This window comes from Phasianus colchicus, chromosome 1, assembly GCF_987193195.1.
Source record: "Phasianus colchicus chromosome 1, bPhaCol1.hap1.1, whole genome shotgun sequence".
NCBI lineage: Eukaryota > Metazoa > Chordata > Aves > Galliformes > Phasianidae > Phasianus > Phasianus colchicus.
This window is the reverse complement of record NC_143436.1, coordinates 59,577,979-59,595,704: the sequence shown is the minus strand read 5'-3', so window position 1 is coordinate 59,595,704 and position 17,726 is coordinate 59,577,979. Positions and strand designations below refer to the sequence as shown.

The window sequence follows — 17,726 nt, the reverse complement described above, 5'->3', positions numbered from 1 at the left end:
CACATATTTTTCAGGAAAGACATTTTAAATGTATTATAGGCATTTGATATGCATTCTAAATATTTCTTATATAGTACATGAAATGCATTCTGATTCCTTTTTTTTTTTGAGCTTTGCATAGGAACAAAATTTGCATGGTGAGCTGGGCACCAGAATATGTTTGACAGAAGAGAAGTTCATTTCATGCACAAACAATCCATCTAATGAAACGATATTTGCCACTTCTGACCTTGAAGCTTAAAGTTTTGGAGCCTCAGAAATGCAAAGTATTCAAACACTTGATCTTTATAAAAACAAAGCAGACAAAGACAATTATCCTAAATCATTCAGGTCTGTTAACATATTCCAGAGAAGTTGAGTTGGAAAGATGAGAACTCTGTCTTCATAGTTTTATCACAGTTTAGCTATATGATGTTAGATTCACAAAACCATCTCATTTGTTACTCATTGCTTTAAAACGGCCTCTCCACGTTGTTCCTCTCTATTGAGAGAAAAAGAAATGAAATTACTCTAAAAACTGTTTAGAAACCTTACCGAAAGGAGTGCTGCCAGGCTAGGGTCTTGCAGGTGTAGATAGCTGCACACTGCACAGCTGTGGGTACCTGTGTATGTGACTTTGTGTGCCTCATTTGTCAGAGTAAATCTGCATCTGCATTGGATTCTTTTAGTGATGAGGCCTTTTTTCAGATGGGAGTCAGAAGTATAAGGAAACATTCGTCTGCCTGACAAGACAGGCGAGCGAGGTATGGTTATTAATTTAAAGACACTGCTCACAGCTTTTTGCACGTGACAGGTGAGGAGTTCTATAATGACAAACATGGGAACAGTGTATATAACCTGTAAATCCATCATATCATATCATAAAATTATAGAATCATTATGGTTGGAAATTATCTCTAAGGTCATCCAGTCCAACCACCATCCCATCCGCACCCTGCCCACTGCCCACGTCCCTCAGTGCCACATCCACACAGTTACTGAACACCTCCAGGGACAGTGACTCCACCACCTCCCTGGGCAGCCCGTGCCACTGCAGCACCACTCTTTCTGAGAAGAAATGTTTCCTAATATCCAACCTGAACCTCTCTTGGTGCTACTTGAGGCACTCCTGTCCCGTTGCTGTTACCTGGGAGAAGAGGCTCCCCTCCATTCAGATATAGAGAGCAATAATGTCTCTCCTGAGCGTCCTCTTTTCCAGGCTAAACTCAGGAATATCCGAGTGAAAACAGGATTAAAAGGACTAAAAGTTTTCATCAGGTATTTTTGGGCCCGGTTCTGCAGAGTGCCGTGGGGCTCAATGTTTGCCATCCACGCCTTTCTTAAAGGTACTTTGCCAAACCTCCTTTTTGCACGTTTGCTTTTACTTAGAGGTGAAACCAAGAAAGCCATTTCCGACTCTACTCCCCAGCTCGTTCTGCAAACAAGGCCAGCGTGTGCGAGCGGGGCTGCTGGAACAGAGTGCAACCAGAGGAGCACTCTGGCTTCATCCATCTCTCAGTAAATCCCGAGCAACTCCCCACGTCTCACAAGTTGCAGCAGCTGGGAGGGAGAAACTTCCCTCTACGGAGACGGGCACTGTGAGAGAGCAGCGCCGCTACAACCCTGCAGCCGGGGCTCACACCGGGGCTGTCCCAGCGACCCGGGACGCCCACAGCCACGCACGGCACAGGCGGGCACTCACCGTTGTGCAGCGAGCCTCGGCTCTTCCTGGCCAGCGTCTGCTGGACCTGCCGGTGGATCCGAAGCGTTTTCTCCTCCCCGCCCGACAGCTTGAGGCCGGCCTCGGAGGGCAGCGCCAGGCTGGAGCTGTCCAGCTCGCCCAGTATCTGCTGGCCCAGCACGGTGCGGATGTAGCCCTGGTCGCCGCCGGGGCCGCGGCCGGCCATGGGTGCGCGCGGTGGCGGCACGGGGCCGGGGCCGCGCCTCACGGAGACCTGTTGAGCCGCCGCTCCACCGCCGGAGCTCGGACTGCCGCTGAGGGACGGGAGGGGCCGGAGCGGGACGCGCCCCGCGCTCAGCGCGGCCCCAGGCCCTGCCCCGCCCGCCGCGCAGGTGCCGGGCACAGCCGCGTCCCTCCGCCTCCCGCCTGCCTCCTGCACGGTCCCCGCTCCTCTCGTTCCCTCCCCTCGCCGGGGTGAGGGACGCGGCGTGGCGGCCCGGCCCAGCTTTAGGCAGCGCGGAGCGGTGTCAGCCAGCCGCCCACGGATCCGGCCGTGAATTTGGCAGCCGACAGCGGCCCCGAGGCCGTACAGCCGAGGAGAAGCTGACAAACGGGAACATGTTCTAAACGCGTGTATGTTCATACATCTTAAACCAGCGTTTAAGTACTTCTGTGGTTTACACATAGCTTACGGACAACACGCATTTTACGTACGCGTCTGTTCCAATCTGGACACGTAAGATGCGAAACTGCTTCACAGTCTCCGGATGAGAGGCAAAATCTTTTGGCTGGGATTGTGTGAGTGTGTGTGTAGGGAGGTTTCTCTGCTGCCCGCGGTCTCCAGGCTGTCTTGAGACTTCACAGGCAGCTGAATGGAAGCACTCTGCTCTCTGTCTCTTTGTAAAGGGGTGCTGAGGGAATTCCACAATCAAAGGCTGGAGAAAACCCAACAGGCAAACCTGCCTGTGTTTACCATCCTGAGTGGCTTCGTACAGCAGAAACAGGGTTCGAGGAATAGGAGCAGCACAGAGGCCTCAGTTGTTCTGCTACCTTGGGACATGACGTGGAGCTGCTGGCTTAACAAGCTCTGTGACTGCATGGATCTGAAAGGAGGAGGCAAAGCCTTGTGGATAGGAAAGCACAGGCTGTCACACTGCAGTTAGAAAATGAGATAGAAGGGCCAGAGTTGTTTAATTTAAAAACAAATAAACAAACCGAAAACAAACCAAAACACCAACCAGCTAAATGTAAAAGCTTTAGTTTTTCCTAAAAGAAAATGAAAGATGAATATGGCTTTTAACATCTCTTGTTGCTGTTTCAGAGAGCCACTGAGACTCCAGATGAATCAGCATGGCTTTAAAATGGCGAGGGGACAGGGAGGCTTGGGGGAAACTAACATCGAAATGATCCCTGTTTAATGATAATGCAAGGAACTGTTCCTGTTCACTTCCTGAAAAATCAGGCTGGGGGAAGGACTGATCCCATGCATTGGAGTTCCGCTTGCAGCAGCAAAATCCTTTTGCCTTTGATTCACTTTTTGTCTCTCTCCCATTTTTCTTGAAGAAGAGGAGGGGGCTCTGAACTGGCCTGTCACTGGTCTGGCTAATGTCATCCCCTTTGTTCTCATGTAGTGTATCACAGGATTTTTGCAGGATATACAAAAATAGTTTCACTTGTTAAGAGAGGTGTGGTGACACATTCCTTGTTAAGGTAACATACGGGAGCAGAGAGGCTGGAGATAAGCTGTGGGGTACCTGCTGGGAAAGGAAAACAGGAATTTGTGAAGAGGAAGAAGCTGAAGGTATGTGGCTGAACTGTGATGGGCAAGTCTAAAAATGTAACAGAGAATTGGATGGATAAAAAAATGGAAGAATGGGAAGGACAAGGCAGGAAAAACAATGGGGAGGACACATCACAGCTCAGAAGGAATGTAAACTATGCTAGGAACTGTTAGACCCTATTACTACACCACAGTCACAAAGGCATCTCCAGTAAACAATAGATACTATGTTCTAGTTGGTTGTCTAGAACAGGCAGGCACGGATGAGAGAGAACTGCTGGGGAGATTAAAAAACAGGTTTAAAAATGTGAAACATTTCCTTTCCTCCTCTTTTTTCTTGCCCTCTTCTCATTTCCTGAGTTTCAGGACAAACACAGTTTTTATAGTTGACACTAATTTGGTTTCACACATAAAATACACTTCAAATAGATTCAGGATTTAGAAAACAATCCCCTAGAGTGTGTCTTCAGATGCTGCTGAATATTCAGTGAGATGTCTGAGACAGGTTTCTTCTGAAATGCTAAGTGGAAAAGTTTTTGTGGTGTGTTTTTTGCTTGTTTGTTTTTGAGGGGGCACTATATTTTCTTTCCTAGCCATTCGAAAAAATGCTTAGGCAAAAGCTGGAATAAAGATGAATTAAGGCACTTTCTACTCAAAGAAAATAATGAGATTCCATGTAACCAACTGCTCCACCAATACCAATTCTTTGAAGTTGACTTATGTTTTTTGAGAGCAGAAGAATTTATCAGTGCCATTTGTAGAATCAGAGCACTGTAGCTGGGGTTGTCGTTGAATGGATGGCAATATGTGATGGATGCTTGATCTTAAGTTTTTTGAAAAAGAGATTTAATTATGATGCATACAGTGACTACAGGGGAAAGTATCACATACAAAAGTAATGCAGAAAGAACATTTATATTAGAGCTGTGGTAGTTGGCCCTTTCACGCTTCTTTCTCTTCCTTCCTCTCTCTCCCTGCAATATGACTGACACAGCAAACTGGTTTTGAGGGCACACTGAAAACAGATTAATTCAGAAAGCTTGGAGGAAACTGGTTTAAGTATGAATATTGATGTGTTCTGTTTAGCTTTGAAAGCGCTGAACAACACAGTCTTAATTTTAAAGACTAACAAAATTCCTATGTAAATCTCTAGGATCACCTGGAGAATGAAATGTCATTCTCCCAGCACCTTTTTGCCTCTGTTATTTATGCAGAGCTTTGGATACCGTGGTTGGAGGTGTCGTACACAAGTGCAGGCTAGTCAGGAATAGCTGCGTTGTTTCTACAGCTGGCCTATTCGTTTGAATTACCCTGCCGAGAGAAAGCGAACTCATTCCTGCCTGTCAGCAAAACCCCTGCGAAGATGGAGCGGCCGCACTGCCACCGCGCGTTTCCTGCCTGGAACAGCACGACCCTGCGCCCTGCTGCTTTTCCTCTGCGGGTTACAGCCTACCAAGAAGGTCTGTAGCGGGCCGGGGGTTGAGCCCGTGCTTAGAGACCTGCGATTGGTGTTTTATTGCAATTGTATTTGTCAGAAGGATTAAAGCTGAAGTTAAATCCAATCATCTTCTGCAGTAGACCCAGGTAACCCACACTTTTATGGAAATATATCCCTTTCTTTAATCTTCGCATCTCCTTTTGGAAGTAGAGGAATGGAATATCATATATTTTTTGTCCTGCAAGGTAATTTAAGGGTTTTTTGTTTTGTTTTGTTTTGTTGTTGCTTTTTTTTTTTTTTTTTCCTGAGACACACAGGCGAGAAGTGATATTTGTGCATTACTAAAATGAGTGTGATGGCAGTTCTCTGCCTGACAGACTACAATAAAAGCACTGAGAGCTGTCACAGAATCATAGAATCGTAGAATCACTCAGCTTGGAAAAGACATTAAAGATCATCGAATCCAATCGTGACTTAACCATACTACCCTAACTAACAACCCTCCTCTAAATCATGTCCCTGAGCACCACATCCAAATGGATTTTAAACACATCCAAGGATGGTGACTCAACCACCTCCCTGGGGAGCCTATTCCAGTGCTTAACCACCCTTTCTGTAAAGAAGTGTTTCCTAATATCCAACCTAAACTTACCGTGGAGCAACTTGAAAACATTAAATCATAATTACTGAACATCCCAAGTTGAAAGGGGTGCATAAAGCTTTGATGGGTACTCTTTCTGACTGTCAGCATTCAGGGAAGTGGAAGTCTTCCTGAAGAAGGAAAATGTCCATATATGTACATGCAAGATGATGAAGATCTGCAGTTCCTGGCACATCATCAACTTTCCCTTGCTCTGCACTTTGTTGAGATGCATGTGAAAGTGCTGGTGCTGGAAATACAGCCCGCAGCCTAGAACTGGTTGATCTTCCTGACATTTCAAAGGTCAGATAGAACTGCTAGATGGCCATGAACTTTGTTTTATGTCTTAAGAGAACCAAAGGTGGCAAGAATTTGGGGTGGTCCTGGAACTTTAGATAACAGAGGCACCTCGGGCATATGGCTTTTTGGTAATTTACCAGGGCCTAACTTGAGTTATGACCTGGGAGGCAAAGCCATGTTCATTTCAGCATTCCTGCCTTTTGTTTTTGTTCGTTTTCTCCTGTGACTGGTGGTGTCTAGGCCTCCTATTCTCCATTGGGAAGAGAGAGACATTCAGTGAGCAGGAGAGGAGGTAGAGTTATTCCAGGGTTAGAGGCAACATCATCTGCACATTGTGGCCTGGAGTAAGTAGGAAGCAAGTTTTAAAGGAATGTGGTAAAGCCCATTTTTTCCTGTCCTGTGAATGTCTAGTGTGTAACATTCCATTGATTGCTCTCTTCTGTGATTCATCAGAGCTGGCTTGAAGCTTGCCAGTGAAGCAGGCAGTGCTGATAATATTGCATTGAAGACTGACAAAGTAAGGATACGACCTATCCCTGCATGGGACTGTTTTCTGCCTGTGCCCAGCATTTGTGCTCCTCATTTCTTTTTGTTATATGTCACTCTGTTCTCTCAGTTTCATTGTTTAATTCCTAGTCTCCTCCTCCTCTCCTCCATCTCTCCTCCACCTCTCCTCCTCCTCTCCTTCTCCTTCTCCTTCTCCTTCTCCTTCTCCTTCTCCTTCTCCTTCTCCTTCTCCTTCTCCTTCTCCTTCTCCTTCTCCTTCTCCTTCTCCTTCTCCTTTGTCTTCTTTCTTAAAGTAATCAAATGTAATAATTTAAAAGTGTGGTTTTTTTTTTTTCACTTTCATTCTAGGCACAGAGCCACACATAACCATTTACCAGAATAAAAGCTGTGCTCTGCATCTGTCAGTTCTTGAGTGATCTGGGCACTGGGGGAGCAGCCAGAAAAGATGCAGGAAGGCATAATCAAATGATCTTATCAGATGCTGCCCTAAAAGGAGCAGCAGTATGATGTGACTTGTTTGCAACGTTTGGAATGAAAGGAATGAAGCAGAGCTAATTTCAGTAAGTGCAGTCAATACTGTGAGTAAAAGTTGTCTCAAGTGGTAGTTGTTCTTCCACACATTAGCATTTTGGTCACTGCAGTAAAAGTATTTGTATGTGCATATACTTTTAAGGTGTAGACACAGGAGCACACCACAGTGTTTACTGAAGTTCTTACCGCATGCAGTGTCACTGAGAGACTCTGAGTTTATCAGGGTCCTTTTGCTGGGTTGTGCATGTAATGAAAGGTTTTTGTCTTCGTTTTATAGTACAAGTAAACAATATATTCAAATGACTAATGTGTCATCTTTTTTATATGTCAGAAATTGAGGAGTTAAATGCTATTCCTGAGAAATGCTGAAAACCAGACATTTAAAAACACTGTTTATTGTTCTGCCGCTGATTTAGAATTGCTTGAAATTTGGGTATCCAGTACATGATAAAGCAGCATTTAAAAATAATATTTTTTCCTAATGTCATTACAAAGGTTTTTACTGATCACATTTCCCCCATCAAAGCATCTATTGAGCTAAAACTAAAATTTTGTGAAATTTCTTTGGTTCAAATTATTAGTTTCATTAAACTATTCAAATATCTTTTTCTAGTATAGTGAAATTGTAATCAATAGGGATGAAGTGACTTAGAAGATGTTAGAAGAACATCTACTTATCTCCTGTTGTAAAGTAGGATTAACTGCATATATGACATAACAAATACCTAATCTGCTTTTAAAATGTTTTTAAAGCACAACGGGATACTATTTCTGTGTGATACTGCTTTTCAACAGCCTGAGGATGCACACGTGAAAGATCTATTATACTAGACACTCATCTGCATAATACCACAGTGCTGCATCCAAATCAGTTACTGTAAGAACATAACAGAAAGGACTGAAACATACTGGAGATTAAGTTGGAAGAAAACCAACGTGCACATGCATATTCATTTTTAGCAGGATCCTTAGCTCTTCCTCAGTAGCTTCATGCAGAAAGCAGTCACAAACCTTCCTATTCTGTTTCTTTGGGAAAAGGAAGTCTCAGATAGGCTCCAGCTGCCAGAATAGTTTATAATTGATTTGTGTGTAAATAAGCAGGTCCAGCTGGCCAGCAAGAAATGCTGTTAAGAGCTGCTCTGTGAAAACAACAATTTCCTGAAGGATTCTTCCCTCCCTCCTTCCTTCCTTCCTTCCTTCCTTCCTTCCTTCCTTCCTTCCTTCCTTCCTTCCTTCCTTCCGCCCTTCCTTCCTTCCTTCCTTCCTTCCTTCCTTCCTTCCTTCCTTCCTTCCTTCCTTCTCTTACTCTTTTCCTTTCTTCCTCTCTTTCTTCCTCTTTCTCATCCTTTCTTCCTTTCTTTCATTCTTCATTTCCTTCTTTTTCTTTTTTTTCCTTTCTTTCTTTTGCTGTCTCTTTCTCATTCTTCTCTCCTTCCTTCCTCTCTTTCTTTTCTTCTCTCTCTTCCTCTCTTATTATTTTTATCTGTAAGAAGTCAGACATTTTATGGATGAAGGTTTGTAGTAATTTATCATGTTTGAAAGAGGTCAGGAGAAGTACAGTCCAAACTGGTCCCCACTTCAAATAAATGCAATCAGAGACTGCCTTATTTCCTCTTTTTCTCAGTTTCCATTAATTTCTCTCTTTCTCTTTCTGTTTTACTGTTAACATGGACAGAATTTTACAATGAAAATTTTGTATTCTAGGAATTTCCAGTGCAGTTTAGGGAATGACATGAGAACAGAAAAGTGTCTGCTCTGGATGAGACCAAAGATCTTGGTAGCCTGCTGTGTTGCATAATGGCCAACAGTGGATGCTGCATACATAACAAACAAAAATGTAGAATATTACAGAATCATAGAATCGTTTGAGTTGGAAGGCACCTTTTAAGGTCATCTAGTCCAACCCCTCCTGCAATGAACAGGACACTCACAGGTAGATCAGGGTGCTCTGAGCCCTCCAGCCTGACTTTGAGTGCCTCCAGGGATGGGGCATCCACCACCTCTCTGGGCAATCTGTTCCAGTGCTTCACTTTACTTTATACACTTCTGCAGCTTCTAGCAATGGCAATAGCAATCTAGCAGCTCAGGAATATATTTAGTCAGAGGCAGTACCTTTGTGTTTTATTGTCTTTAATGATTTCCCCCCATGAATTTGAGTAACATCTTTTTGCATCTGTGTCAACTTTGGCATCACTATTGCCCTTTTGTAATGAATTTTATGGCTTAATTATAGGATCTGAGAAGACATATTTCCTTTTGAGTTTTTTGAGTATCCTCGATTATATTTCACTTGATGTCATCTATTTTTGGTATTATGAAAAAAAAAAGAAAGGAATAAGTTATTCACTCTCTCCATGCTACAGAAGTTAATAGTTCTCTATTCTGTTTCTCTGCAATTAGTTTTCCAGTACCAACCGTTTCATCATTCTTTGCATGAAAATAACTTCAGACTTTATCAGCCTCTTCTACTACAGCTTTTTAATTTCTAAGGCGGGACAGCAAAACTGCACACAGTATTTAAGATGCAAAGGCACCTTGAGTTTCTATAGTGCTACATTGATTAAATCCTGCTTTCTTGTTTCTCCTCCTCCTCCTCTCCTCCTCCTCTCCTCTCCTCTCCTCTCCTCTCCTCTCCTCTCCTCTCCTCTCCTCTCCTCTCCTCTCCTCTCCTCTCCTCTCCTCTCCTCTCCTCTCCTCTCCTCTCCTCTCCTCTCCTCTCCTCTCCTTTTTTTTTTTTTTTTTTCCTTGCCTCACCAGCTGTGTCCCTAAGCTCTTGTTTTTAAGTTAAACACTATTGCATTATTTGCCTGGCCTTTATGCTTTCTGCAAGGTTGTTGGGTGCAGCACATTTCAGTTACTCTTACAGATTAAATCCTTCGTGGTAACATTGCAAGAGAAGACAAAGGAAAAAACAAAATGCAACACTTTGATGGTTCGAACTTGGTTTCTGCTTTGTGTTCCCTGACAAACTTCTCTATGAAACAGCCATGCACATTGTATAAAAATACTCTACTGTGACATTTTAAACTACATAAAGGTGATTGTATTTTCCTGTTGGCAAGCTGGTGAGCTCACAAAGTGTCCATGATGCTGTATCAGCTTTAATTAGGAAGACCAAGTGTGCAAATGCACACAAACATGGAGTTTCTACTAGTAAAAAAGAACGATAGGTCAAAAGGAGAAAGAACAATCCTTACTTGCTGAGACCAAATTTTGGAAGAAATCCAAGTCATACCAGTCAGTCTCAAGTGTTTTCAAACTTCTATCGATTTCTATCTTAGTGTATATTAATAATGTAAAATTTCCTCAGCATAAACCTAGTCTATATATTTTATTAGTTTAGTATCTTGGGGTGAAAACATCTATTAGAAAATCAGAACTCATTTCATTCCCTTCTAATAACAATAGTCAAATTGTTTGCTTACATTGCCATCGTTCCAAATGTTTTACAAACATTCATGAACTAAACTTGACAATGTCACCACAACCAGATAATTTGGCAACTAGTTCCCTCCTTAAGGTCATCTGTAAAACCAAATGAAATGTGGGGGTATTTTTCTGTAAGCTTGTTCTAGCTGTGGCTTAATCAATATACTAAAGTACTTTAATGTCCTCCCTCCTCTTTGCTCCTTCACTGGATAATAAATGCACATGTATTTATCAGTACCACAGCATTTGCCATCTGTTAATCCAGGTGCTAGGTCTAAACAGTGGACATTCTTTATATCAGTGGACTCTTCCTTGCTATGTGCTATGTCTCTGCAGTTCAGTATTATTTCAATATAATCAGGAGACTGGGAAGCTGTTGCCTCCTTTGCCAGTTTGTGGAATATTTTAGATAAATTATAGAAGTGTATCTACTCCCTTTTTGCTTTCTGTAGTATTCTGTTTCATTTTCAGTTTAATGAAACTGTAACTACAGGAATATATTTCTCTCATACGATTTAGATAACTCTGAACATGCTGTGCCAGCAACCACTGAATTTCATATCTCTTTGTCAGTACTAGACAGTAATTACAGATGGGATCTGGGAACTTTGTAAAGCGCTTCCTGGAAAGCTGAAGAAATCCATCCAAATATATCCCTGATGTGAAGCCACTGGTAATAATGGAGATACAACAAGAATAAATATTGGTTTGGTGCCCACTGAATCTGTTGCATTTTGTTTTGGTGGAAAGTTTATGAAAATGTTTAAAATGAAAGAGTCTCCATGATGTGAATCGAGACTGGGAATTCTTACCCAAACTGTAGTTTTTTTTTTTTTTTAATATCAACTAATCTTAATTGATCCCCAGAAATACTGCTGACAATTATTTACTGCTGCTGCAAGAAGCTCATATCTCAACAGGCAATTTAAACTATTTACTCTGCAGGCTAAGCAGACAAGGACATTTACAGTCTGGATCAGAGCTCAAAGAAGGGACTGCATGAAGTTAAACAGTGTCTGCTGGTTCCTTGATATATAATGGCCAGTAATTATACTGGAGAGGTGACTGAGGGTGTTTTCTCTTACTGATGGGCTTCCTGACAGCCCCTCTAGTATCTCTGCTGAAAGTTTTCTTTCCTAGACCTGGAATCAACAGCAGTCAGGAATTAAAATTTCTTCTTCTGCTCTGCTTTTTAACATAGAAAAGACACCAAAGTATTCTGGTTGCTAAACCAAGGCTTTTCTAGAATGTAAAGTAAATGAGGACATGACAGTTATTTAAGATGTTCTTGTAGTTTAAACAGATGAAATATAATAGTTTTCTTTTCCTGGGTTGGTTTTCTGTGACATCAGCAGCTGATGGAGCAACTTGAAACAGTTCCCTGAAATTTAACTGCTGGTTTGTTCCTTCTTGCAGGTTGCTCTTTTCTTATCTTAGGAGTTTGTCAGTCTGCTTCATGCTGTTTTCTCAGTGCTTTCTGTCTTGTTTGCCTCTGTGACCCAGATGGTTCCCTTGAGATTTTCACTGACTTTTGAGGAAAAAGGAAACTCTTATTTTCTCCTTCTCTTATAAGAGTTCAGTAATACCCAAGTGCAGTAGCCTAGAAGGGGCAGATTTTTCTTTCTTGTGAGCTGCTGTACATAGCAGAATGAACACTTCTGAAAGCAAATTAAGTAGTTTTGTGAAATAATTATACAGGCCTGCATTTATGTAGAATATGTACATGAAGTTGCATAAAAAAATGAAAATTCTCGTGGAAGCTGCAGACAACTGGAAAACATGCATGAGTTACTTTCTATTAGCTTTCCTCTCACCACTGGCATCTATCCCCAACAACTTGCTTATTCCCTCCTGCTCTGAGTCATTTAGCCCCTTGTCTCTCCATCACAGGGAGACGTTCGAGAAAATGCCTTCACAGTATCTATACTTTGTTCTTTGGCCTGAAACAACATCTTGGCAGTATTTCATATGAAGAATGTTATGTAAAGTTTATGTAGATCTGTGGTGCTGTAGCAACTTTCTAGGATTTTTTTTTTTCATCCTAACCCATTGTGCAAACTTTTTTGAGCTTTTTGAACTAGTGTTTAGTGCTATGCTGTGTTCTGCTTCGAGTTGTTGCTCTGTGTTAGCAATTGGTGGTGTGACTCTTCTTTTTGATGTGTGAGCACACACACAGGTATGCAGACATGCACAGACTAATGATCTCATTCTTCCACCAAGGTGAGTTCACTGAGGAGGAAGAAACCTTCAATTATAGAAAAGGCTGCAAACACTTTTGTTCCAGGGACATGAAACTTTTATTCTGTTGTTATTTTACACGAACAAAGGACTAAGGAATTAATAATTTATCATTAATACTTCACTATTAACATATTCCCATAACTGGAGATGTATTGTGCTCATTGTTATACCTCCTAGTAGACTGCTATTTACACTGAGGGCAGGGGATGAAAATGTCTTGGTTTGCTTCCTGGTGCCCTGATCATTTGACCACGGAATAACAGTGCTGCACATTTATGTTTGTGGGGCCATATTTCCTTTCTCTGAAAGGCAAGGTGTGAGGAGGGGAAGGGAAAAAAGTGGGGTTAAAGCTTGTATAGGCTGAATTTGTCTACAGCTCACTCTGTGTCCACCCTAGAAACGCTCCATATTCTGTCAGTTCAGAAATAGCCACAGTAAGTCCACCCAGCAGACAGGTCAGAAGACAGTTGTATGACAACTCCCAGCTTGCCAGGTAGAATGCAGAGAAGATAACCCTCCCTCCCATGGTCCACCAGATCTCCTACCTTACTTTGCCTGAAATCACACAGAACTTGAATCCTGAGCTCGAGTCCAGGACTTCTGCAGACAATTTTTTCATTGAAAATCTGAATTTCCTCTTTTAGCCATTCCTCTTTAGTCATCTTATCTTGTAGCAATCATGTTGTTCAGCTGGGAAAGAGAATCTTCTGTTCTCATTTTGGGCTTTTATAGAAGAGAAATACTTAAGATATCTTCAGATAAGTATCTTCTATTAATTTTTTAATTTATTGATTTATAAGGATGAGTATATATATTACTACAGGTTTCAGTGTGAGATAAATGTGATTAACAAAAAGAAATAGACTATGCATCAAAGACAGAACATTTTGCTTAAGTTTAATTGCAGTTTTCAAACAAAGCCTTGTATATATTCTTTCTCCAAAACTGGTTTATAATTGCTGACATAATTTCTTAATTATTACTGAATGCATCAGAAAAGTGTGATTGCTTCTGTCAACTACTTTTTGTACACAGTTATATTCCTTTTCAGAAATGATACAACCCTGTAGCCCACTGAGAATTAAATTAACAAAACTCAGATGTATTCTCTGAATTGAATTTCTGATTGAAACTACAGTTGCTTTAAATATTGTTTATTCTCCTCTTAAAAATAAATAAATAAATAAATAAATAAAAAGGAAAGGATGACAAATATGGCTAGTGACAATTTTGATGGAGTAATGTATATGTTTATATAATAGCTGAATTCAAAATCACACAAAAGTACTACAACTGAGTTCTGTGGGACTGACTATTCTCTTTAAAATTCATCATATTTTCTTATATGCAGATTAGAGGTCATTGTTCTCTTGAATCTTACATAACTCTGCTCATGTAGAATGAGCTCAGTGCTATAGTACTGTTGTCAGAAGAAATGGTGGCAAAATGTGAGTAGAAACATCTAGTGAAATTTACACTGAATATGAAGTACAGTCCTTCTGTAAAGACGCTAGCAGAAACAATCATTAGATATGGCAGAAAGAGAAGAACTAAGTTGTCTTTGGCATTGCCTATTCTTTTTATCGACTGCAGCTGTCATGCTCTTGATGAGATAGAAAACCATGAGACTGAGAAGAGCACAGCTGAGGATTAAAAGTCATCAACAAAAGATAGGTTTATAGAATATTATTAATTTTGAGGAGTACATTTTGTGACAACAGAAGTCCAACTGAAGTAAATGCGGGATCTGCTACAGGAGTACCAGAGTAAAACGAATAGGCAGAGTGCATGGGTTAGTTTTCAAATTGCTGGAGGAAATTAACATAGAAATAGGAATAAAGATAGGAATAAAGAGTCTATGTTTATTTAGAGATATTTTAGGGGTTACCTACTGAAAACTAAAACAATACCTGTTGAGGTAGTCTTGGGAGAAGAAAAGGAATAATGTAGCATCAACACTGTCAGTGATGTTTGATGTTTAAGACATTTTGCAATTGTGTTCTGTAAGGGAACAGTTTAACAGTTGTCTTTTTTTTTTTTTTTTTTTTTTAAGCTGATAAGTGTGTCAGCTCCTTGCCTTCAAACAGTCAGTGTTTGTTAGCCAGGAATAAAGACTGAGAAGTAAGAAGAGGAGCCATGGCTTATTCTGAGGAAGGTGGAGTGTTTCTAGCTTATAGATGAGAAAGAGTGACGTATTCTGTTCTTTTCAAGAGGAAAGAATGTAGGAAAGAAGGTGGAAGAAAGAATAGCGTAAAGAGATGGGAGGAGGCTGTGAGCTTTCAATCACACTGAAAATGGAGACTTTACCTTCCATATAAAAATAGCAAGAACAGTTCATGAGATATTTGAACTTGTGGTTGAGTCAATCTGCTCCAAACTTTAATATACTTTGAATTGTTTCCATATTTTTAGTGTCTCTTTGTTGAAAAAAAAATTGCAAATATAGACAAGTTATATGTTGCGATAAGCATACTAATAAGACTACAAATATACTAAACTGTTGTAATAAACATAAATCTGAAAATTTAAAATAAGCTTCTGAAAGCATAAATGTGTTGATGTATCATAAAATGTCTAATTAAAATTTGGGATATTTTATTGTCATATTTCAATCTCTACGTTTTTTTAAGTGAGACAGATAATAAAGAAAAATGATATGTTCCACTTGGTCACACAAGCCTGTAAGACTTTTAAAAAGTTATTTTATGCAAGAAAGAATAAAGGGTAGGTTGAAGCTATCACACTATATACTGGAGAGGCAATTGGAGTACTAATGCAGTTTCCTCTTTCATATCCACTATATGATATCTTTCCAGAAGCAGAAGGCTACACTGTGGAGTCTTCTGTCACGATGAGGCTCAACTCAAATGGACGCAATTTTCATTAGGAATTGAAGATTCGCTTCTTGATACACTTATGAGTTGAGGCCTGAAAAGAAGATTGCAGTATCCTATCAATATGACATGGATATGAAAAAAACTCCCACAGTTATACTGAGTTATTATGATTCGAGAGCTTACAGATCTAGAAGGGGTTTTTTTACATAAGCACAGTTGTTCAGGAGAAGCAAGGATAAAAAATGATGGCTTTTAGGTAATAACTGGGTAGTGTGACCTAGGTATCAGTGAATGTGAGAAGATTTTTGCATGATTTTCAGCAGCAATGTAATCTCTTTTGTTTTTGTTGTTATTGCTTTAAAGTAGCAGGGATAAGGAATAGTTTAAATGAAGATATTTCTTGCATGATAAAGTGATGCACTGAAGGTGTGAACTTTAACTTTGTCCAAGAGGAAAGCTTTTTTGATTCAAAATACTGCAAAACCCAATTCAAATAATTGTACAAAAAGTATTCTATTGGTTGCAAGCACTAGACAGTAAAGAAGATCAAGGGTATGCATCAACATTATTATTATTATCAAGTAACTGCTTGTATAAGATGTTGAAGGGAGGCTAAAGTAAGCTTGAGAGTGCTTGAGAGGGTCAGCCTTCATTCATTTTTTAAATCACTTTAGATTAGGAGTCACTGAAGTCAAAATGAAATCATAGCCCATGAAATCAGGGGAACTGCTTCATTATTATCAAGTACATTTAAGGAGAATCAGACTAAGCCACTGCACATAGGATTCAAATCTATACTAACTGTGTTGTACACTCAGTTCTTTCTACTGTGATTTGGGCCTTTTGATCTGTTGCTCTCTGTTCTTCCTGTATCACCTCACTGTGCCTGTGTAAGGTGATTTTCCTCACTCTTTTGGGTTTTGATGAAGCATGGAATTTTTCTGGGAGTGGTTGGCTTGCTAGACTATATCAGATTGTATTCCTTTCCAGTCTGGACAGACTCTACCACAGGATGGTATTCCCCTGAATTTCCCCAAAAAGCATTGAATAAAAGCAAGTTCTTGCAGGTTGTTCAGCATCTAATTATCTGCTTTATGTGTACAATATGGATCACAAGAATCTTTATAGTGTGCAGATGACTCTTCTATATCTGCAGGTCTGTATTAAATCACAAGGCTGGGATGCAGGGATTTTGGAGATTTCAATTTTTTTCGAGGAAGCCTGGCAGAAATTGCAACTCCAATGGGAGCAGGAAAATGACTGAGACTGTGAGGAATGGCTTGTTGGGCACATATGTTAGAGTTAATTAACTGTGCATTTGTCATCTGCTGGAGGAAAAGGAGTAACAGAGGTTTGGTCATGGTGAGTGGAAAAGGCACAAGAAAAGTGCTATGGCTGAAATATATGGCTCTGCTGAAAAGGAAGGAGGTGATCTGGATGGAACTGCAGAGGGACAGAAGGACGAGATGGCTTGGTTGTGTGAATACACATGCTTATCAGCTTCTGGTGTTTTTTTTTTTTTCCTAATCCTTATGAAGACTAATTGCTGAAATGTAGCAAGAGTGTACAGTGCCATAACTGGTGACACTGCTCACTGTATTTCAGCCCTCCTCCTTTCCTTAAGACTTCTCCTTCAGAGAAAAGAGGACCTGAGATTGTTAAGGTGACTGAAAGGTCCTTTACGTTAGGGATTAGTATTGGGCATAAACGCCATTGACACTGAAAGTAAATCAGAGCTTATAGATTAAATTGAAAAGAGTATGTGAAAAGAACAACGAAGTTACAAAGTCAAAGATTCTGAATCAAGAAAGTCTCAGAGCTAAGACATACACAGTGTTCGTATAGTCCTAGCCTGATCAAAAAAAAAATCTGAATATAAATAGCATAAATCAAATAGCAAGGCATTGTACAAGTATTATGTGGGATGTACAAGCTATATAAATTCATATATTGACTAGTTATAATTTTGAATTGCATTGAGAATTATTTCATTAATAATCAAGGACAAAAAGTGAAGCATGCAATCCAAAATCATGCTACTGAAAAATCTCAATTGCCTGTAACTTTGTCTTGTACTGCTATGATTATCAACAAAATCATAGCTAAAAAGTAAATAATGGAAATTAAATGGATCTCAAGGAAGGATCCTGGAGGAACCTGTTGTGAGAGGGATATGATGGATTGCTAAAATTGCTAGGTGGAACACTGATGCCACTAAACTCGCAAATGTCTGTCAAAACCATAATTCAACATGTGTCATATAGAAGGAAAAAAGAAAACACTTCAAAGTAAAGCCAAGCTTCTCAGGTGAGTACTGGTGTGTATAATGAAAACAGCACAGAAATGTTCTGGAACAAGTGACA

General features: G+C 40.4%; 1 protein-coding gene and 1 long non-coding RNA gene across 5 annotated transcripts in view; one reads left to right on the top strand and one right to left on the bottom strand.

Annotated features, from left to right (window-relative positions):
- Positions 1-2,345, bottom strand: part of PKP2 (plakophilin 2) — a 42,098-nt gene extending 39,753 nt beyond the window's left edge. Inside the window, exon 1 of the mRNA XM_031589816.2 lies at positions 1,682-2,345. Coding sequence (XP_031445676.2) covers positions 1,682-2,345 — 664 coding nt within the window. The remainder of the gene's footprint in view (positions 1-1,681) is intronic.
- On the top strand, positions 2,082-15,189 carry LOC149919649 (uncharacterized). Of its 4 annotated transcripts, XR_016468509.1 has the most exons (5): positions 2,082-3,461; positions 4,594-5,024; positions 6,059-6,335; positions 6,674-6,885; positions 14,580-15,189. It is a non-coding gene; the product is annotated as an uncharacterized LOC149919649 (long non-coding RNA). The 4 variants fall into 4 exon arrangements; XR_016468511.1 differs by having other exon boundaries at positions 4,655-5,024; positions 6,059-6,885; XR_016468508.1 differs by having other exon boundaries at positions 6,059-6,885.
- Positions 15,190-17,726: the final 2,537 nt, after the last annotated feature.